The 22615-nt window shown below is 42.4% G+C and overlaps 1 protein-coding gene across 1 annotated transcript in view; it reads right to left on the bottom strand.

The window, feature by feature from the left end:
- Nucleotides 1–1223: 1223 nt before the first annotated feature.
- The window catches only part of KDM1A (lysine demethylase 1A), a 51548-nt gene continuing 30156 nt past the window's right edge, over nucleotides 1224–22615 (bottom strand). Inside the window, exons 13-20 of the mRNA XM_032710305.1 lie at nucleotides 21910–21983; nucleotides 21122–21233; nucleotides 20628–20760; nucleotides 19789–19976; nucleotides 19255–19369; nucleotides 6999–7126; nucleotides 6509–6655; nucleotides 1224–5478 (exon numbers count right to left, since the gene is read on the bottom strand). Coding sequence (XP_032566196.1) covers nucleotides 5293–5478; nucleotides 6509–6655; nucleotides 6999–7126; nucleotides 19255–19369; nucleotides 19789–19976; nucleotides 20628–20760; nucleotides 21122–21233; nucleotides 21910–21983 — 1083 coding nt within the window. The 3' untranslated portion in view covers nucleotides 1224–5292. The remainder of the gene's footprint in view (nucleotides 5479–6508; nucleotides 6656–6998; nucleotides 7127–19254; nucleotides 19370–19788; nucleotides 19977–20627; nucleotides 20761–21121; nucleotides 21234–21909; nucleotides 21984–22615) is intronic.

The raw sequence follows: 22615 nt of genomic DNA, 5'->3' as shown, positions 1-22615 counted from the left end.
TGCCTCCTAATCTGTCAAATTCTAATAAATTCTCCATATGAGGGCTTGGAGCACTTCCACAGCCATGAGTCATTTTTCCCTCCTGGGTCAGGCTAACAGACATTACCCCCCTCTATATTTAAAGCTTTCCTTGATGGTGTAATTCCTAACTCTCTGCCTGCCTTTTATTCAAAACACTAATTTGGGCCCCTGTATCAATTAGTGGGCCCACAGGAACGTGTCTTGTGCTTTTCCTTATCAACAGACCATTGGCAAAAATTCACCACACTGATCTGGTGGCCTGAATCCCAAACCTTGGCTTCCAGTTTTTTAACTCCTTCAGGTCCTATTGGAAAGATGCAAAAGGGTTGATGGCACATGGCTGGAGGACACCTGTATCCTGGCCCCTCATCCTCCCTTTTAACAGCTCTGCCCCTTGCCTGTAGGCTTAGAGGGCAACTGACTGAACGTGTAACATCACTTGGGCACTCCCAGCCCTTGGGCCTTTCCTGAGGGATTATCATCTTCTGGGTGGGCTCCGTTAGCTGTGCCTCAGGCAGTTGAGGCTGTTGAGGGGTGGAGTGGGGGCTGCTTGGGGAGAGGTTTCCCACTGGTCTGTTGAACCCTGCTATTCTGCTGGCTCCACTGCCCACACCAGCCCCCCCCGCCATGCCTGTAGGTAACTGGGCTTTGCAGCATCTGCCCCGGTCACTGCAGGTGTAGGTGGAAGCTGATGGGTTTGCTGATTCAGTTTAAGGTGGTTGGGGGCCACTGGCATGGCCATGGCACCCTGTTGTACCCCCTCATATGTGCCAAGATCTTCCCAGTGTTCCCATCCCACTCCTTGGGTTCTGTGCCCGTGATTAATTTCAGCATTTGGACAATGCTGGGTTGTGGGCTTTGTTACTGGTGCCAGCACAATTTCAATTTTTTGTTCCAACAGATGTGTCCACTCTCTTTTCACTTTTTTTACACCTTTCTCTTCAGCTGTTTTCTTCAAGTTCCCTTGTGCCTGCACAAGGGACACCCTGAGATGCACACACAGCTCCTCTGCCTTTCCCATTTTTCTTGCTTTCTTGGCATTGATGTATTCTCTATGATGCTGTGGGGGTTGAACTTTGCCCCTTCCATTCCCCGAGGAAGAGGGGCACAGCGCTGCCTCTGTAACAATTCCCTGTTGGCATCCTGCTGATTCGCCAAGTAAGAAATTTGTAAGCTCAGCCTTACAAAATCAAGACAAATAATATATTCAAGCAAGATTTATTTTATAAACCAGTGAAACCAAATAAACCAATTAAAGCTCTGCCAACACTGGAATACAGATTCACAATGTCCAGTGGAATTCATATGGCCTGAGTTAAGAATTCTCAAGATATTACAAGAGTAACCCAGAATGTGCTCTCACTCACCTAAGAAGGTGAAGGCTACTGACTCTGAGGAGCTCCCTTGAGTGGCATCCCAACCCATGGGAAGGTCCCAGCCCCACCTGCTGCTCTGAGGGCTGACTCAACTGGCAGAGCTATAGCCCACTCTGATCTGCATCTGTGGTCAGTTAACCCTCTCTGGCCAGGGTCTGACCTTCTGCCCCACCACAGCTGCCATGTAGGTGTGATGGGGGTCAGCCGGCAGAGGGGCCATCAGCACCACACACCTGGTGCCAGCCACAACACAGCAGGTCAGTGGCAGGCACTGCCTGGAGGACTTGGTTCCTGCTGGAGTGGCTGCACCTGCCACAATTCTCTGCACTCAGCTTGAACTGGAATTCTGTGTAGTGTCATCAGGTTATGCAAACGAGTTTTAAGGATATGCAAAGTCTTCAGTCCCCAAAGACTCTGTTAACACACCATCCAAGCTCACAGACAGCACCAAGTCAGGCACAGCGGCCGCAGCTACTTCCCCTCAAAAAAGCCAAATAAAGCAGTCATGTTTTTATCAGGTGGTAGCCTTGACTCCACAGGGAAGGGAAGGCCTGTTCATTCTTTTCAGACTGGAGTGTGTCCAGAGAAGGGCAACAAGGCTCTGAAAGATCTAGAAAAACATGTCTTATGAAGAATGGCTGAGGGAGCTGAGTTTGTTTTCTGTGGAGGAGGCTCAGGGGGGATCTCATCGCTCTCCACAACCCCCTGACATGAGGCTGCGGTGAGTGAGGTGCGGGCTGGTCTCTTCTGCCGTGCCTGCGGTGAGAGCACCAGAGGAAATGGCCTTAAGCTGAGATGGGAGATTCAAATGGGATATTAGAAAAAAATGTTTCACTGTTCCAGTGGTCAGGCATTGGAATAAGTTGCCCAGGGAGGTGGTGGAGTCACCATCCCTGAAGGTGGTCAAGAGGCACCTGGTTCTGGTGCTGGGTGATGTGGTTTAGGAGTTACAGTGGTGGTGCTGGGTAGATGGTTGGACTGGATGACCTTGTAGGTCTCTTCCAACCTTAATGATTCTATGACTCTTAAGAAACGAGATAAAGCCAAGTAGGCTTGAACATGACTCCTGGAAGGAGGTGGACGCTCAGATAAGACCATCCCTTACTGTTTCCTTCGTGCTCTTCCACTACTTCCATGCTCTCAAGTGGAGGTTTTCCAAGTGTCCTCGGGCTTACCAAAATCTTACCAGCTGCAGCCATTCCCATCCCAGGCCAGACTCCAGGACCTCCTTTCAGGAGCAACTTGGCTATCCTTTCTCTTCAAATGGTCCAGCTACCTCCAGAACTGTAGTGAGTTGCCAATAAATGGTAATTTGTTTTCTTTGAAAGCTGCAGCATCTCAGCTGCTTCTTAAAACAGGCAGAGTCTGCACACTTCAACCATGAGGACCTGCAGGTCATACCCACCCCAAAACCCAGGTAAGTGATATTCTAAATCCTTACCCATTCAACAGCAGAGGCTGACCCAAAACAAGCACAGAGCACTGTAGAGATCGGGAGATTCCGGTCCGTCTGGGCCGAGGGGCACACAGGAAACACTAGAGGGGGTGTGCAAGGCTTAATGAAGGCCAACAGAGCACATGGGAGTACCATAGCCACACTCAAATCCACACTGCATCCTCCACCACTGACAGCTCAGAAAGCCCTGGCTCCTGTTGCTGAGCAGAGATTCAGCAGTCCGATACTTATGGTGTAGCTGCCTCAGACCATGCAGAAGTGGCCTGGTATTTGTCTGGAAAAAGACATCTTTGACTACATTAAGTTCAGGACTATTTTATTTTCTAGTGGGCCTGAAGTGCTTTTAAGAGTTTCTGACACTTTGCTAGAGCACGCAGGATGTCACGACAGAGATGGCACCATCATGAATCCCAACAGCAAACCACCCTACAAATATGGAGACCCAATTACATGGCATAGCAGCCCAATTCTCTTCCCATCTTCCGTCAGAGTAGCCAAAAGGAGTTCAGCTGTTGGTGGATTTTAAAGGTCTGTCACATCTGTCATCCTGGAACAGGTTTCCCTGGTGTTGATGAGCATAAGGCAGGGACTCCTGAGTTTCAAATTACTCCCCATTTACTCTCCGTCACCCTCAGACACTCCTCCTCCATGCCTTGCTGGACTTTCAAGTCCTGCTCTCCTTCAGTGACAGTTTTCTGACCAACCATCACAAGTCTCTCTTGTCCCTGGAAGGCACAGCAAGAATGAGTGATGTTGCTCAACACTATCCCTTTTCACCAAGGGCTCGAGTATCAACAACATTTGCTAAGTTAGAGACCTGAGGAAGGTAACACTGATTGAGATGGGAGGTTTGGCATAAAGGGTCTCCCATGGCACCAAATCCAACCAACTTCCAATGGGCTTAGTCCTTGACACCTCAAATCTGTGTCCCCTTCACAGCCTATTACTCCGGCCACATGAGCCCTTTCTCACGGCTTGTCAGAAGGACCGGCTATGGAGATACATGCTCACAGACCTCAACATGTCAGGAGAAAGCAACCACAAGACATGGTCAGGATGAATGATCTCCTGCTGCAAAGAAGGATACACAAGAAAACAGTAGAAGCAATGATGATAGAAGATGGAGAGTCTGTGGCCAAAGACAACAGAGCCAGAAACGAGCAAGGTCTGCAGTCGTGCCTCTGTGTGTATTTTCTTCAGAAAGAAGCATGGGCAGTGTAATTGTAGATGGATAAGCATGGAACAAGAGAAGGCATCAGAACAGAAGGTGCAAGGGCAGAAGGAAGTTGGGATAGACTGCACATATACAGACATGGGGTCAGAGAATGAGAACAGGAGCAATGAAGAGCAGAAAAGTCAGTGTGGACAGAGACCGCAGCTAGGTGAGACAGACATAAACTGCAGAAAAAGGAGGATGAGAAAAGTTCAAGAAATAAGAAAAGTCTAATGCTAATGGGGAAAGAAAGGAGAGGGAAAAAAGATCTAAATGCTTACATAAAACTGCTCTGTGCAATGAAAAGAAAGCTCTATTGTGCTTGTGATGAATTATAAGAAGGAGAATACATGGAAGAGCAGCCAAACCGACGTGATTTTCAGAAGCATAGTGGCAGTTGCAACATCATCTCATCGGTCTGGCAGAAACAAAGCCAAGAGGTACAGAGTAAATACCTGCACTAAGCACAAGTCAAGAACTCAGGTCTTTCAGTTAACTTCCTGTCTAGTCAACTCTCTCTCTATATAAACAAATGCTAATATTTTTTCTAGTTTGTAACTTACAAATATGCAATTCTGAAGATTTCTTTTGTTGAAAGTATTTAATAAAACAGTATGCTTAGCATGCTCAGTGATACCAACTTACTCTCTACAACAGGATGCAGCTGGTGTAGCAGCCAATGGACCATTTTGGAGGGATGTGATTTGCTGTTACTGGTAGGTAAACAGTTGCTCCAAATTCTCAAAACCGCACAGGAATAGAATTGGTCAAAAATATTAGTCTTCAAAACAAAACCATAGAAAAACCACAAAGAAGTTTACATAAATTCTACACTAAGTTACTATTTGTAGCAACCAGCTTCTAGAGGGCCTTGTGCAATTACCGAACTGTAAGTACACATACAAGTAGAAAAAAATCCCATCCTAAAAAACCTCCAGCTACAAGCTTGACTTTCAAAAAGTACCTGCAGAATTTAAGTCCCTCACCAAGCTTCACAGTAAAGGATTCTGTTTACACTGTCCCTTCAAACAGCTCTAAAGTTTTTAGAAGGCTGCCAAGCCAAAGGTTCGGCGAGCTTCTGTAAGGCCATTCTCACGCAAGTGTTGTACAGTAACTCAGGGTCCTCTCAGCAGACTCTGCTAGAGACTACATGAGTATCTCCATCCCAGAGTCCACAACAGTAGCACTGTGGGCTTCGCACCCTCTTCTGAGGCCTCCCGCTCCCCTCACATGCTGGCAGCCTGCTGCGGGGGCACGCCGGGCGCGGGCTGGCGCGGCAGCGTGTACATGGCCCCCAGGAACTGGTCGGCGATGCGCCCGGCCTCCCGCAGCCCGCTCAGCAACGCGCCGTGCACCGTCGCGGGGTAGTTGCGAATGGTGTGTTCTCCCGCGAAGAAAAGGCGTGGAACGGGCTGGGGGACAGAGAGCACTGTTAGGGTTTGCTCACGTTCCTTCAGATCCTGCAGCAACTGATACTTTTAAGGATGTTAAAAGTCCTCAAATCACAACACAATCTCCATTAACACAAAGGTGGTGCATATAAAATAGTCTCCAATTAAACTATTTTAACCAGTGTACAAATTACGAAGAAAATAAAGCTCTACTCAATAAGCAATGTTTGCAGAGCCAGAGAAGCAGAGAAGGGTCATGTCCCAGCTGTATTGAAACAGCATTTGCATACTGTACGTGTAACTCTACAGCCAAACTGTCAAAACGTATTTAGGAAGAATGGTTTCTGATCCTGATACATGAACTCTAGCACAGTTAGCAAACAAAAACTTTAGCAATTCACTAAAATCAGCAGTTTCTCTTTAAACTGAGGCCTAAAGCAACTATCCACAGAATCATAAAACGTAGGAGAAAAACAAGTATTCATGTATTTCATTCTGCAAGGAATCACTTTATCCATAGCTGAGTGTATTAAAGACTTGTATCATTAGAACAAGAACCCAAATAAAGCTAAAGCTACACATCCTTTTCTGGCAGCGCTTTCAAGAGTGGCTGTTGCTTTCAAACTTCCATCCGCTCAACATGAACTGGAGATAACTCCTGCCTTCATTGTGTTTGCCCCCTATTTGGGACAGACCTTTTGATTCCTGGTCATCTCACTCTGGCCTTCACCCTCTTTCAAATCACTACAACTCACTTAAATATGGTGATGGACAATAAAATACAGAGGATGAAACACACGTGCAATACTAAATACTCTGTTCAGACATTACCACACTGACTTTCTGAATAAAAATGCTCTTTTTTTTAGCAAACAAATGACACCAAACCTGTGATGGCAGAACTCATGGATGGAAAAATTATTTTACAGGTTTTAATAATTCATCATAAGATGCAAGTTATCTAAACTTGTGTCTAGATATGCATGCAAATTACTCAGAGAAATCATCCTATTTTGAACTTTTTCTAAAAATAACTGAAACATATTCTCACCTGCGGAGCACCTGGAATGGCTGGCCCTGGAGTAATTGGCTGAGCCATCAAATCATAGTCATTTCCAGAGGATCCAGCTGCTACATAAGAGTACGATCCCCGGGCCCATGGGTCGGCACGCCAGCGGGACACCACGGTCTCTTTAGGCTGAGACAAGACAGGAACTTCAGTTGTTGAGACAGTGTAAGTTCTACAGTTTGTGCCAAATACAAATGATGCAAATTGCAACAATATAAGTCCTTTGCAACAAACAAAGTCCTTCGGTTGACGCTAATGGTGGCATTTCATGTTTATATTCTAACACACACTAAACTAAATCTTTCGTGGTGATTCCTTAATCCTTCCCAATATATCACCAGACCCTGCTGCACATAGCTTCTCAACTGGAACTCACACCCACTGTGTATATACTACTTCCTTTGTTTCTTCTCCCATTGTCAACATGATGACAATGCACCTTCCTTCAGCCCAAGCCGCTGCCTGTACTGACCTGGGGCACAGCGCTGCTGCCAAATATGCCTTTGAGAATAGCAAGGCACCGACCAACAATGACATCATCACTGATATTCTCCATGATCCCCGCTGCTTCTCCTGCTACTAAGGCCAACAAAATTGGCGCTGCAGGGGGTGGGGAAGGAGAGAGAAAAAAAAACAATTACTGAAATCGAACATTTTAATCAGACAAGTTGGACTTGGCTATCCAAGATCTGCAGGTAAGTCACAAGGTTAGAAACTAAACAAATCCAACAAAAGTAGTCCTAAATCTTCCAGTATCGTGTCAAAATAACAAAAGGAAAATGTATTTATATATGCCATGGTGCTATTTAGAATTATCAAGAGAACTGATGTATTACAAAATAAATACACACATCAGGAAGCACAGCAAGCAGAAGAGAGGATTTCTTCAGTTAAGATATCACTTGTTTGACATAGAAGCGTCCACTGGGATTTAACACCCAACTGTGCTACATTTAAGGGAACTCAGTACCTTCCAAACAGTCTAATTTAGGCATGATTAACTGCAGCAGAGCAGTTGAGTTACCAGTGTGTTGCAGAATGATTCAAATTTAGTAGTAGAATGGCTAAAGCTTAGTAGGAGAGTAGGCCTAGAGAGCAGCACTCCAAAGTAGTAGGTTAGCAGCCTTGTTCGTGAGAATGGAATGTACTAAAGAGGTAGGAACAATAATCAAAAGATTTAGCCAAGCATGTATATAACGATTTGTTACCTTAGATACAGTAAGGGTTTGCTGAACAGTTTCTATGGGGTTTCTATGGAGTAGGACAACTTAAACAGATTTATGATTAAAAGTAGATGATTACCAATTGTTATCAGTATGAAATATGAGTTTGTGTTTGTAACTAAGTGTAACTGCTTACAAGTGAGAACTGCACGTAGACATGTTTGTGTAAAGGTATAAAAACTGAACTGAAAATGAGGGTCTTCGGAATCCTGACTTGGGACACTAGTCCTCAGGTTCCCGGGGCCCCGAATAAAGCACCCATAAACCGGCACTCTGTTGGTTTGTGTTTTCGTTACGGGCAACAGTTTTCTGGCGACCCAGATGGGACTCCGGGGGTAGCTGGGGCGGCTCACGAGCTGATCCACTCCATGCCGGCAACCAGGTGATTTCTGGGGAGACATCGACCCGTGCCCGACCCCGCGCCTGCCGGACAACCATCCAGGTAAGCCCGGAGGTGCTTTATTCTTTAGGTTTGTTGGTTGGGAGCCTGCCCATAAGACGGGACCGTGAGTTTACCCGCTGGGTTGGGCAAAGGTTTTATTGGGAAGCCTAGGCGCTGGTCGTAAGACGGGGCGAAAGCCGCGCTGAACCAGCACTTGTCACTCATAGCGAGACTTGACAAGTTGGTATAGGAAGGTATTGGTTTATACTGTTCGTATCGAACTGTTTACTATTTGTATTGTACTGTTTGCTGTTCGTATTGTACTGTTTATTGTGTGATTGTACAGTGTGTGTGACTATGATGCCTTTTAAAACCTTTAGGGCACTATCTTGTGCAGAAAATGATATCCCTAGCGATTCTCCGCTTGGTTGCTTGTTAAAACATTGGAAGGAAGGAAATTTCGGACAAGAGTTAAGTAAGAGACAATTGATTGATTATTGTAATAATGTATGGCCTCAATATGAGACAGAAGGAATGCAGTGGCCTAGGAATGGTACATTAACTTCGGAAATTATAACCCCCTTGATGCAATATTTACGAGAGAATGAGATGTGGGATGAAATACCGTATTTAGATTTATTTTATTATTTGAAACATAAGACTGGATGGCAAAAGGAATGTGGTATGTTGGTGTTAAAAGAATTAGATGATAAATGTATAGGATGTCAAGAACCAGAGGAAGATGTGTTTTTGTTAGTCTCCCCCAGCATAACTCCAAGTGCGCCCCCGGGAGATAGTTTCTCTTCACGTGGGAGGGCACGATCACCCACCATGCCCCCGTTAGAATCGTCCTCAGATAAGGAAGTAACGAGAGGGCGAGAATGTGGTTTTGATAGAACTCCGCTAGCAGAACGGACTCGGAGGGGGCGAAAAGAAAGGGGAAGGAGTAGAGAAAAGAGACGGGGAGGGGGAAGGGAGACAGACGTTTCGCCCTCACCCCCTAGATTGATGGCCCCTTTGCGGGAAGCAGTTGGGGCAGCGGGGGGAACAGTAAATGATTTCGTGTTGCAGGAAGATCCCGAGTGGGATCGGAATGTGTCTGGAGATTATAAAAGGTTAAGAATTTACCAGGAATTATTAGTAGAGGGAGAGTTGACAGAATTTAGAATAGATACTGGAGCTAGTTTCTCGGCAATGAATAAATTGATGGGGCCATTAAGTGATTCAACTGCATGGGTGGTAGGAGTTTCAGGACAGATAGAGGAGAAGACGTTTCTAAAACCCCTAGATATCAAATTTAGAGGAAAAGAGATACCGCAGGAAATAGAACAGGCTGTAGTGCCTTGGGTATGGGAAACAGGGGTCCCTGGAAAATCCAAAACTACTACTCCAGTTAGAATAGAATTAAAAGAAGGAGCTCAACCTGTTAGAGTGCGACAATACCCAATTAGTTTAGAAGCTAGGAAAGGAATAGCTCCAATGATCACACAATTTTTAACTTTAGGAATAATAAAAGAATGTGAGTCAGAGTTTAATACTCCTATCTTTCCAGTAAGAAAACCTAAAGGTAAGTACAGATTAGTGCAAGACTTGAGAGCAGTAAACCTCATCATAAAAGATATCCACTCGGTTGTAGTTAACCCTTACAACTTGTTAACATCTGTTTCTGAGAGATTTCAGTGGTTTACAGTGATTGATCTAAAGGATGCCTTCTTCTGCATACCACTGGCACCAGAAAGTTGGAAGATTTTTGCCTTTGAGTGGGAAAACCCAGAGACTGGACGGAAGCGACAGCTTACTTGGACTCAGTTACCGCAAGGATTCAAATATTCACCTACGATATTTGGTAATCAGTTAGCAAAAGAACTTGAAGAATGGAAGACTACTCAGGTAAAAGAATCTCCTTTTTCACATATAATACCACAAAATGTAGATAACATCTTTTTGGGGGCTACAGACCAAGGATTCTGTCTACCCATTGAACTGTTAAACATGCTGGGGCAAGCAGGCTACCGGGGTTCAAAAGAAAAGGCTCAACTAGTAAGGCAGAAAGTTATTTATTTAGAGTGTGAAATTTTTCTAAGAATCCAGCGTTCGATCGCAAACCGTATGCAAGCAATATGTGCTATCCCGGTGCCCCGAAATAATCAAGAATTAAGATCTTTTCTAGGAATGGTCAGATGGTGCAGGCTGTGGATTCCTAACTTCGGAATAACTGCCAGACCATTACATGAAGCAGTAAAAGAACCCAAGCTGACCTGGGGGACGAAGCAGGAAAAAGCGTTCCAAGAACTGAAAGGAGCCCTTCAGGAAGCACCTGCCCTGGGACTACCGGACCTAACCAAAGAATTCCAGCTTTATGTCTGCGAGAGACAACGAACAGCTTTAGGAGTACTCACTCAGCGGTTAGGATCCTGGAAGAGACCGGTTGGGCATTTCTCCAAGCGGCTGGACGCAGTAAGTGAGGGATGGCCGGGGTGCCTCAGAGCTGTGGCAGCGACGGTTATTCTAATTCAAGAAGCACGAAAATTGACTCTGGGGAAACACATGGTGGTGTACGTGCCCCACATGGTCATAGCAGTTTTAGAACAAAAAAGGGGGCATTGGCTCTCATCTAGCCGCATGTTACAGTATCAGACTTTGCTAAGAGAGCAAGGTGATATTGAACTGAAAATCACTAACCATCTCAACCCAGCAGAATTCCTTAGGTCTACACAGGAAGAAGGTACCCTGGAACATGACTGTGTAGAGACCATTGAGCAAGTCTACGCGAATAGAAGAGACTTGAAAGATGAGCCATTGACAGATCCTGACTGGGAATTGTATACCGATGGATCTAGCTTTGTGGAGAATGGCACCAGGTATGCTGGGTATGCCGTGGTCACTCTACAACGAGTGATAGAAGCAAACGCACTACCCCCAGGTACGTCTGCGCAAAAGGCCGAAATATGGGCGTTAGTGAGAGCTTTAATACTAAGTCAAGGAAAGAGAGTTAATATATGGACTGACTCCAAATATGTTTTTGGAGTAGCTCATGTTCATGGAGCACTCTGGAAAGAAAAAGGACTTCTTACTTCTCAAGGGTCATCAATTGAACATCGAGAAGAAATTCTACAATTGCTAGAGGCAATATACAAGCCCTCGGCAGTGGCAATAATGCATGTCAGAGGACATCAGACTGATCCCGGACGAGAATTTCAAGGTAATCAACAAGCTGACCAAGCAGCTAAACGAGCCGCGAGAGAGGTATGGACTCAGATGGCTCCTTTACCCGTTCGGAATAATCCAGCAATAGCAGAAATGAAAGAAAAACCATATTATTCACAAGAAGATGAGAAATTAGCTCAAATAACAGAAGCAAGGAAAAATGTTAAAGGGTGGTACATTACTCCTGCAGGACAAGTAATCTTACCTGTCAGAATAATGAAAGCAGTACTCGAGACGGAACATTATAAGGGCCACTGGGGTGCAGAAGCAATGGTAAAATTTTTGGAAAAAGAAGTTCTCTCAGACCAGATGTTAACATTAGCAAAAAGAGTAATTGCAATGTGTCCCATGTGTATCAAAAATAACATAGTAGTCAGAAGACAGGCACAAATGGGAAAGTTACAGATAGGACAGTTACCAGGAGACTATTGGCAAATAGGTTTTTCTAAGTTGCCGAAGGCCCAATCCTATAAGTATTTGTTAGTGTATGTTTGTACCTTTTCAGGATGGACGGAGGCCTTTCCATGCAGGACTATTCAAGTAGAGGAAGTGGTTAAGACTCTTCAAAGAGAGATTATTCCGAGATTTGGGGTACCTTTAGGGTTATCACTCGATCGAAAGCCACGACTAGAGCAGTATCTCCATATACTATGGAGACCGCAATCCAGTGAGCAGGTAGAGAATATGAGTCAGACATTGAAAGACCGATTAAAGAAAATCTGTCAGGAAGCGAAAATTCAGTGGCCCCAAGCATTACCACTTGCCTTGTTGAGAACCAGGATCAAACCCAGGGAGAGAATAGGAGTAAGTCCATACGAAATATTGTATGGCAAGCCCTATCATGCAGATACCTATCAAGGAGATCCTCATGTGGTGGGGGATCAAGCAGTGTTTGACTATGTGTTATCTTTAAACAAAACTCTCACAGCCCTCAGAGGAGCACTGCAGCGGAATCGGCCTCTGCCCCTAGAGAATCCGGTTCATGACATTTCTCCAGGAGACCAAGTCTATGTGAAAGACTGGTTGGTGGAAACATGGGACGGTCCTCCCCAGGTGAAAAACTTGTCAGTGGAAACATGGGACGGTCCTCGCCAGGTGATAATGACCACTTACACGGCGGTGAAGGTCGAGGGAATCGACAATTGGATCCATTACACCCGAATCAAGAAGGTTCCAGTCTCGTGGTCGGTAGAACCTCTCTCACCTACAAGGATAGTATTTCGAGCCAACCATTGAGGATCGTGGTATTTCTGGGGTTGATGAGTTTAGTAGAGACCACTGTGAGAATTGAGACCCCAGATCCTTATTTATTTGTACCAGAGCACACTGATGTGAATTTAACCTGTTTATTTTCTGATGACCAGGGAGCTGAATTAAGAGATGTTAACGTCAGATGGAGATGGAGAGATCAAGATCAAATCATGACAGAAGGAGTGACGACAGTTTGGGATGCTACACAACAAAAGGGTTACACCGTTCTGCAGGTACCCCAGGTGTTTAAAGCTATGGAAGGGACATATATGTGTGTAGTTTGGATTTGGGAAAGTTTTGATTATGAACATATAGAAATACGGACAATAAACACGACCCAGAAAACGGTGACCAAAGTGCGAGTTATGCCCACTAGGAAACAATCAGACATGTGGGATGGTCCTCCCTTAAAAATCAATTGTACCTTCCAATTTGATAATTGTCAGAAATCAGTTAAAGTAAAATGGTGGAAATTGAATATAGCAAATCAATCTTGGGAATCACAAAATCAAGGAGTTAGCTGGTGGTCAAATAGTAAGGGAGGTAAAGGATGGCTGAATATTTCTAATCCCAGAGTAGGAAAGACAGAAGGTACATTTCTTTGTGTGGTCTCATGTGGAGAGGAAAAAGATTACGGGATAAGGACAGCAGTAGCCGTACCACATCAAGGAGTGAGAGTCAGACCAGAACCCAGTGTTTACCCGGCCCAGGAAGGAAGAGATCTGATTTTAAGTTGCAAAATTCCAGAAGGACAATATTCTGAATATGGGTGGTGGTTTAAGGGACAGAACTTGAAAGTCGGGAAGAGACATCAGATTGAAAAGAGGGCAGATGCAATAGTTTTAAAAATCAAAGAAATACGAAGAGGAGAAGATGAGGGCCAATATACTTGCTGGATAAATAGAGATGACTGGTGGGATACTGGAATTACTGTCGTCCACATAAGGACTGAAAGAATAACCCGGCAGGTAAGTAACCTGCAGATTCCAGATAGAGAAGTAGAACAGGAAAACCTAGTCGTAGGCCTAATTCGTGATTTTGGGAAAGTACAGAATGTCACAAAAATCACTGCATGTCTCCCTATGCCTCATGCTGCAGGAGACCCAATTCCATGGGGAATAATTCCAGTACCAGAAATCCCTAGAATGTTTAAGAATACTACATGGAATTGCAGATTTGTAACCAAAACATGGAATGAAATGACAGATGCATGTTTATTAAGGGACAAAATAACTAAGAAACAATGTGAGCAAATGCCTGGATATTTCAGTTGGGTAGAAAGTGGGAAAATCGGAAAGTTAGAAGGGAATTGTTTAGTCTCAGGTTCAGTGATCTACCCATGTTCTAAAGTACAAGTGCAAATAAAACGAGAAAAACAAGAAGAGGTATGTCAAAATATTACTAGTTCTACAACTATGGAAGAGTGGCAAACAATTTGGGGACCCAGCCTACTAGAGACTTATAGTTATATTGGAAAAGTACAGTGGTGTATTCACTGGAAAGGGAAAAAGAATCAAACTTATTCTACAGGAAATAGAGGAAATTATAATTGGAGAACAGAAACACGTACAAAGGAGGATTGGAATTGTACTCGAATATATACATGTGACACCCCAGATGACGAAATAGGATTAATACCAGTCAGGACCCTCCTGCAGTTAGGATGTGAGTGTCGAGGATACAACCATACTATTAAAGGACATGTGAAAAACATTGATTGTCACACCACTACAGTTAGAAGTCCAGGAAACCTAGTATGGGTTATGGGACATGGCCAGTGGACCACCCACATGCCCATAGATGGGCCAGTTGTACCTGTCACACTAGGGATACCTACTCTCTGTCCATTCTGGAAACAAGATAAGTTAACATCAGTAGAAATACAACCACGGAGAAAAAGAGAAATTAGTAAAAATATGGATGACTTGGGATTAAGAGATTGGCATGAACCATCAGCAGGAGTTAAATTTGGATGGGCATTAGAGTCTTTGTTTACACCAATCTCAACATACCGTAACAGAGAGATGTTGTTTAAATTAATGGGACAAACTGAAAGGTTAGCGGCAGTCACTAAGAAAGGATTCAAAGATCTAAATTTGCAACTACAAGCCACCACTAGAATGACAGTACAGAATCGAATGGCTTTAGATTTGATCCTATTGAAAGAACACGGAGTCTGTGGATACCTGCATGCAAAGGACGAGCATTGTTGTGTACACATCCCAAATGTCACTCAAGAAGTAGAGAAAGATATTAGTCAATTAGAACAAATTGACGAAAATGTTCATGAAATACAAAAGGAAGTAGAACACAATTGGATAGGAGAATTATTCAGCTCCCTAGGTCTTCATGTGTCAGGATGGATATCTTCTGTTATCCAGTACGGAATATTGATTGTAATAATTATTGTTATAGCCATGATTGTTTATAAGTGTCTTTTAGGAATGATTGTAAAAGAAGGTCAACATACGAGACGCATCATGAAAGCCATAACAAGAAAAGAAGTAATCTCACCGCAAGATGGATCACCTCCTGTTCATCAAGAAACTGCAGCTTGAAGATTGCTACATTTGAGCATCCTTGCAGGAAAAGCCTGAAGAATGCTCAAAAGGGGGGACATGTTGCAGAATGATTCAAATTTAGTAGTAGAATGGCTAAGGCTTAGTAGGAGAGTAGGCCTAGAGAGCAGCACTCCAAAGTAGTAGGTTAGCAGCCTTGTTCGTGAGAATGGAATGTACTAAAGAGGTAGGAACAATAATCAAAAGATTTAGCCAAGCATGTATATAACGATTTGTTACCTTAGATACAGTAAGGGTTTGCTGAACAGTTTCTATGGGGTTTCTATGGAGTAGGACAACTTAAACAGATTTATGATTAAAAGTAGATGATTACCAATTGTTATCAGTATGAAATATGAGTTTGTGTTTGTAACTAAGTGTAACTGCTTACAAGTGAGAACTGCACGTAGACATGTTTGTGTAAAGGTATAAAAACTGAACTGAAAATGAGGGTCTTCGGAATCCTGACTTGGGACACTAGTCCTCAGGTTCCCGGGGCCCCGAATAAAGCACCCATAAACCGGCACTCTGTTGGTTTGTGTTTTCGTTACGGGCAACAAGTGTAAGTACTTCCCTCATACAAATATTTAGATTTCCTTTTTACCAAAGAACGTTCACATTAAATAATCTCAATGGAGTGAAAACAATGAGCAGTAGAACAATTTCCAGAAAAGAAGCAATTCTGAGAAGAATTCAGAAGTCAAATGGACAGGTATCAAACGATTCAGCAGCCATGAGACGCTGTGGTTAAGAGCAGTAATGTGATTCCAGGATTTACACGAAAGAGATTATGTTGTTTTCCCTCTGGCCAGCTGTGGTAAGAGTAAGCTCACATTTCTGGTAGTCACAAAGTCACAAAAAATTTTAGGTAAGTATTGAAGAAACACCAAAATAACTCAGGGGCAAGAAACAGGTATTTACAAGTGATACAGATCTCAGCACGGTTACTTAATGAAAACTCTCTCAGTTGATCTTTCTCCTCCTGGAGGTATTTATGAACTCTTAAATTTAGCAAAGAAAATACTACAACTAGAAACAGACATCAAGCATGCTGAAATGGAAAATAAAGTCCCTGTTAAAAACCTGGCTTTAACTTTTGTACAAGTTTCCAGTGTGATTAGTGAATTTGTTCTGTCCTGGTATAGATGAAGATCTCCTGGTGTACATTCCCATCAAGGCCTTAAAGACAACTGGGAGAAGTTCAGCTTCAATATACAGGTTGAAATACCCAATAAAGTATTCTGGTTAAAAACAAAAGCCTTTGAAATTCTGATAATTACACTACTGAAGACACAATTAAGACACTTAAATATGCAGGACTAGAGAAAAAAGATACAGGATTGCTCCTCTAATTTAACTCAATCTTCTGAAAGATTAAGGCCAGTCTTTCAAACAATTGAAGGAAAGAACAAAAAACTGGTTTCCTATCATCCATAGGCATTGGGGATTTTTTTCGTCATTTCAGCAGCCAAGTCTTTCCTAGTTTGCCATCCCTGACACAATGAGATCCAGAACGTCTTAGCAACTATTCAGTCAATATACTTTTTCTTGATGGAACAACTATGTATTCAAAATGCAGCTCCCAGTGAATTTTTCACTGAAAACTTGTATCCAGACAACCCCAAAATATTTCTGTGGAAATCCTTCCTTTTTTGTAAGCACTTATCTAGACCTGAAAATACTGCTATTCAGCCACCTGGTAAGTTCACAACTGTAACAGAAAGGCAGATGGCTGTAGCAGAACAATTACTATTTTGCTATGCAAATACTCAAGTGCTGCTCAGAAAAGCTTCTTGTATGACGAGCACGTGTCACTGCTCCCCAAGAAATTCTCTCCTTGAGGCAGTGATGTTTACTAAGCCTTGATACCAAATACCAAGAACGCGGTTTAGCCAGAGATCAGCAGTCACAGAGATATGATGATGAGGCCCTTTCTCTATCTCATCTCTAGGAAAAACAGAAGAGTCAGGCAAGAAAACAGAGACTGAAACGTTATAGGACTTCCAGAAAACACTGAACATTTCTGCCAGGCGTTCCTCTGCCCTGTGGAAGGAGTTTCTCCATCTTCACAGCTATGAAAATAACCCAAGAGTGTGGCAGAGCGAGAGGCACCAGCAGCATGGGTCAACTGCTCTGGGCTAGCCACAGCATTCCTGAACCAACAGGTGTTCTCAGCAGGCATTACCCTGGGCTAGACTGAAACCACTGGGAGGACTCCTGTCTGACCTATAACAGGGCACGCAGTACAGACAGGTGCAGTCTATTTACCTGATCCATTCCCCCATATATCTTTAAACACTTCTCAGAGACCAACTGGTCTCTGACAACCCAAGGAGTTCATGCAGCATATGCTGCGATAATTCTACCTTCTGCTACACTTCTTATTTCTAGATTAATAACTTCTTCAATCAGTTTACAGAGTTTCTGCCTAAAATACTACAGCTACAGAAATACAGACTATGACAGCAATAAACAGCAGCTTCACAAGTTCAGTCAGGTCTACTTCAATATTTCAGTCTAACCATCTTAACTGCCTCCCAACTATCCACGATAAATGGTAATTGTTGTTTTTCAGCCACCTGTTGTTGTAATTTCAGCCACCTGACTTGTGCTTCAGCATGGGGTTTTACCGCATTGCTGTTTTATTTCTACCTGCTCTGCCTATTTTCATGAGAAAGAAGGGTTTGAACCTAGCAGCAAAACCTTTCTATGTGACATAGTCTTTCCACCTTAAACCAAAACCTCCACACTACTTGTTAAGGATGTAATAAAGCCATCCTAAAGCCACAAAAGCCACATGAACAGCCTATCCAAGGCTCATTACTTGTATTTCTCCAGTGAAGTCTTATCAAACATTTTTACAATTCAATACCCTAGAAAGGCACTGTCCTTGCACAGTAATTTTTTTGCAGTTAAAAGAAAAATCTGGCCTGCCTATGACAGAAAGGAAGAAAAACGCCTGGTCATCTGCAAGACAAATATATCTCATTTAATAGGCTCACTGTATATACACTTTTGCTTTTAGACTGGTATATGGCAATAAAAAAACCAGTATGCTTACTGCAGAGATCTCCTGACAATCTATTGTGGCAGCATCAGCTGCAGATAAATCAAAACTACTAATGGCAAAGTTAATCTGTAGAAACAGGTAGAGCAATCAATACCTTTTGCCTACTTAAGCATTTTCTAAAGAGGAGTTCTAAAATTATCTGTCAGTCTGAGATCCATAGTTTACAGTCACAACTAGTTTGCTGCTCAAAACAGGAACCAAGGTCATCCATTCAACAAACTGGAGACCCCACAGCTTGCCTGGGGGGGCACACTGCAGCTTAACCATGTGGATGGGCCTGCAGCTCATCAAGCTGGAATGGCGTTGCTCAGCAAGAGGAACAGAGCTATCCCAAAGCCTCCAGTCTGCTCCACTGAAATCCAGATGTTTAATACTCCAAAGGCTGCACTGTACTCCCCAACAAACTGAAGGAGTATAACTTGCAAGTATTGAGTTCTGCACTCAGCCACTTAAAGGAATATACAGATCAATAGCACCTCTTACATCTGAAAAAAGTGTAAGTTATCAAGTGGCCAGAGAAAAAACTCAATTTCAAATACACTTATGAACTAAGAAATGGCTTTTAATTCAGAAATGCTGCAGTGACAAATCACCTTTCCTTGGAGAACTCAATGCACCCTCCTGACAAAGCAGATAATTAGGACAATACTGGAAGTTGAGTGGTTCCAGAATACCAGTGGCAACTAATAGATGCTTAATGGAAGGTAATGCTGAATAGGTCACAGGACAACTCCACCAAAGTGTAAGACAATAAAGTAGCTATAGAAGTGCAAGTGTTACAGTAGATAGTCGTAATGCAATTTAACAGGCACAGCCTGGAATCTGGCATCAGTAAACTCACATTCAGCTATGTGCTGCCCTAATTTACTACAGAACTGTTTGCAGGCAGTGCTGCTCTCTGCTTCCATTTGTCTTCCTACAATACTACCTTCTTATCATATCCATATGAGAACACTGACAGCATCTTAAAACATCTTTTCTAGATCTGAAACTACACAAATGAGACACTCGCAAAAGTAGACATGCACCACAGATACCTTTGTACAGGTTCCAAAAGAGGAAAAGTTCTCCTCTGCTTGCAGTAGTGCTCCCAACATGGCCAAACAAATTGACACTCGGATCCCAGAAGACACGATCAAAACATAACACAACCTAGAAAGAAAGAGTATCAACAGTTAGGAGAAGAACTAAGGACAGAAGAAATAAAGACAACTGCATTCATTGATGTTTATATCACTGGACAGGTCAAGAAAGGGAAATCTGGTGAATATATACTGCATGTACATAGGTGTGTGCCTACACTGCTTTCCCACAGGTTAGGGTGCTCTCATAGTTTACCAATTTGCTGGTTAACAAGATCTAGCAGACCTACTTCTGCAATTTAACTCTCTAAAACCTGGAAAATAGAGAGGAGGCCCTTACAGTTCTTCAGAGAAATTTCATCATCGAACCCTAGCAAAACAGCCATGGGAAAGACATTCTTCCTCTTCACCACCACATATTCCACCCACATTTCAGATTTTACCCATGGCAACCCCTGAACTACTGCAGTTTCCTCAGTGACAGCTCACCTTGTTCAGGTTGCCAAATCCCATACGCTGCACTGCAGAAGTTTTCCACTCTGGAAGAGGTGGCACAAACTGAACTGCTGGAGGCTGCTGTTTCAACACTCCTAAGGGCAGAGTGCACAGCACAGCATCACACTTATAAATGAAGGTCTGGCTGGTAGATCGCGTATTTACAGCTATTACTTCACAGCCTGGAAAGGGGAGAGAAAAACAATTTAATAGGCCAGGAGGCAAGAGCATTGGATTAAAAATTAAAGAAACTACCATAACCACATTAGAAAATATTTTGTTTATTGAGAGAGCTTTACACTAACAACTGCTTAACTTGCAGGCAAGTGAATGTTACTGACCACTTAGTTCCACTGCAGAAAAGGTAATTAATACAGCATCTGAAAATGGCCTTACCTGGGATAAGCCTAAAAGTTCATCCAGTAAATGATATTTAAAGATACGCATAAATAAACAGCAAGTAGAGAGTGAGCCTCTCATTGCATTGCTCTCCCAGCTCAGTTTCCCAAGCCTAATGTTTTGAAAAACTACAAAAAGATACATTCTTTCCATTATATTAATTTATATTTTTAATACCAGGTTCTGTGGCACCAAGCCTTAAGCAGTCTCAGACCACTTACTCCAAATGCTTGGATTGATGATGTAAAGAAATAAAAGAATGAATGTGAACAATCAGTAAATACAACTGAAATGGACTATGTCAAATGAGTCATAGAAATAAGCAAAAAAACATTCAAGACAAATAAATCTCTAACAACTTTCTACACAATTAATCCCAATAACAACCATGTCTGTTTATCTAACCCCAAATGTATAACGGAGGTTTCACATACCTGATGCTGTATAGCGAACCTGTCGAACTGCTGTGTTTAATTTAATATCCAACCCTTCTGCCAAGGCTACGGGCACACAGGAATATCCATTCCTCACAGTCAAGTGACTGCCTGTGAATTCAAAGTCATCATCCTAAAATAAAGAGGCATAAATTTATAATGAAGTCCCCTAAATCAAGAGAAAATAATGAACAACTCTACACAACGGAAAAATTCTTTCAAGAGTCAAATAAATGTGAAATCCCTTCTGGTTATTAGTCAGGTAACAAGTATAGAAACTTTCAGCAGACTACCGTTAAAGATTGGTTTGGCACTAACAAAAAGCTGTCTGGAATTTCATCAGCAAATAATAATCACGTAAGAATTCAGTATCTACACAAAAGCAGACAGGACCTAACAGTTAGAAACTATTAACACTGAGAAACTTTCATGAGAATGAAATAAAATAGCTGAAGTTTTTAGTAAATTGCTGAATAAATACACTGATTACCTACCTGGTCCCAGTGCTTCAGGGAAAGTGTAGAGAGGGGTGTAGCATTAGCAAATTCTAGGTTTGCAAAATGCCAGTCAAGTATTTGTCTGTCTCTTGATGACAAATAAACATCGCTAGAAAAAACAAAGATAACACATCCAGTTTGCTAGAGATTGTCGTAAATGCACTGCTTCTGAAAATTTCTCATCAAACAAAAATGATTGTGTCCCTCCTTGGTGAAGAAATAAAAACATTAACAAACAACACAAGCAGATTCTGTTTCAAACATCTGGACCTCCTTCATGAAAGCTGAGGATCAAACCCCAGCAAATTCAGATTTTTAAAGTAGAGTTCATACTCTAGGGGGAAGCTACAAACTTAACTTTAAAAATAAAACAGGTTACATAAGTAATGGCTTAAGCAGCATGCATAAAGACAATGACAAAAAAACCTAGTAAAATCACACAGAGCACAGAACAGAATAATGTTCTTTGCCAAAATAAGTAGGACTGTATGCTATCATTACTGACAGGGATTTCAGGTCTCAAAGGCCTCTTGAGATAAGGCACTGGTTACTGTCAGGATTCCTACTGAATCGCCCTAGCTCAGAAACACCTTCTCTGCTCGAGTCACCTCTAAAAAACAGAGGAAGCTGAGTTCTAAAGCTGAGGGAGCTCAAACTCCATGTTTGTACCTTCCTAACCCCTTGAGTTACCATAATTAAAGCATACTAAAGCAATTTTTGAAACTCATAGAAAAGTAGCAAAAGAATTGCTTTCCTGAGTATTTTTTTTTAGTTTGTATCTTTACCTTGGTGGATTGGCTTCCAGTTCTTGTAATTTCTCTTCCAGCTTTCCTTGTGTTTCTGCCAATTCATCATACTCCTAGTAAGATTAAAAGCTAACATTAAAATCAGTTTACATGTAAAAGGATTTGAAGACATCATGTAGCATCAGACTGGACCTAATCTCAAGAGAAATTACTGTAAGATTCATGGATTTAGTGGAAGCTAAATCAGGTTTGTTATTTTTTTTCAACATTTAATCCAGCATATTTTGCTCTTCTGCTGTTTGAATATACAGAACTCTGTACCACACTGCAGAAAATATTAGTCCGGTGATATTTTAGGAATTTAGACACTCAGATTTGAAGGTCCCTTACAGTCCTGATATTTTAAGGGTTCCTGTGGTTCTGAAAGCTTCATATTCCACAAGATGTTTCTTCTATTTTTCTTTCTCTCCTAAAAAATTATAGCTAATATTGAATATGGAGATTTCTAAAGCAGAAGTAACCATGCATAAAAGATAAAGACGTGATCTAATTCAAGCTTCTTCCTGATTTTAAAAAACATTAGTAGAACTAGGTATAAAGGCAACAGTCATTTTCCTTCAAGGCAGAATAACTTGGAGTGTCCAACAAAAGCAACAAGAGCACAAAGCTGTTCACTGGTGACAAAATAGAAGAGTCACTACTTATGTATACACACGTACACTGAGCTTCCAAATAAAGGTACATA

This window comes from Chiroxiphia lanceolata, chromosome 24 (genome assembly GCF_009829145.1).
Source record: "Chiroxiphia lanceolata isolate bChiLan1 chromosome 24, bChiLan1.pri, whole genome shotgun sequence".
Lineage (NCBI taxonomy): Eukaryota > Metazoa > Chordata > Aves > Passeriformes > Pipridae > Chiroxiphia > Chiroxiphia lanceolata.
The sequence above is the reverse complement of the archived record's forward strand: the minus strand, read 5'-3'. Positions and strand labels throughout refer to the sequence as shown.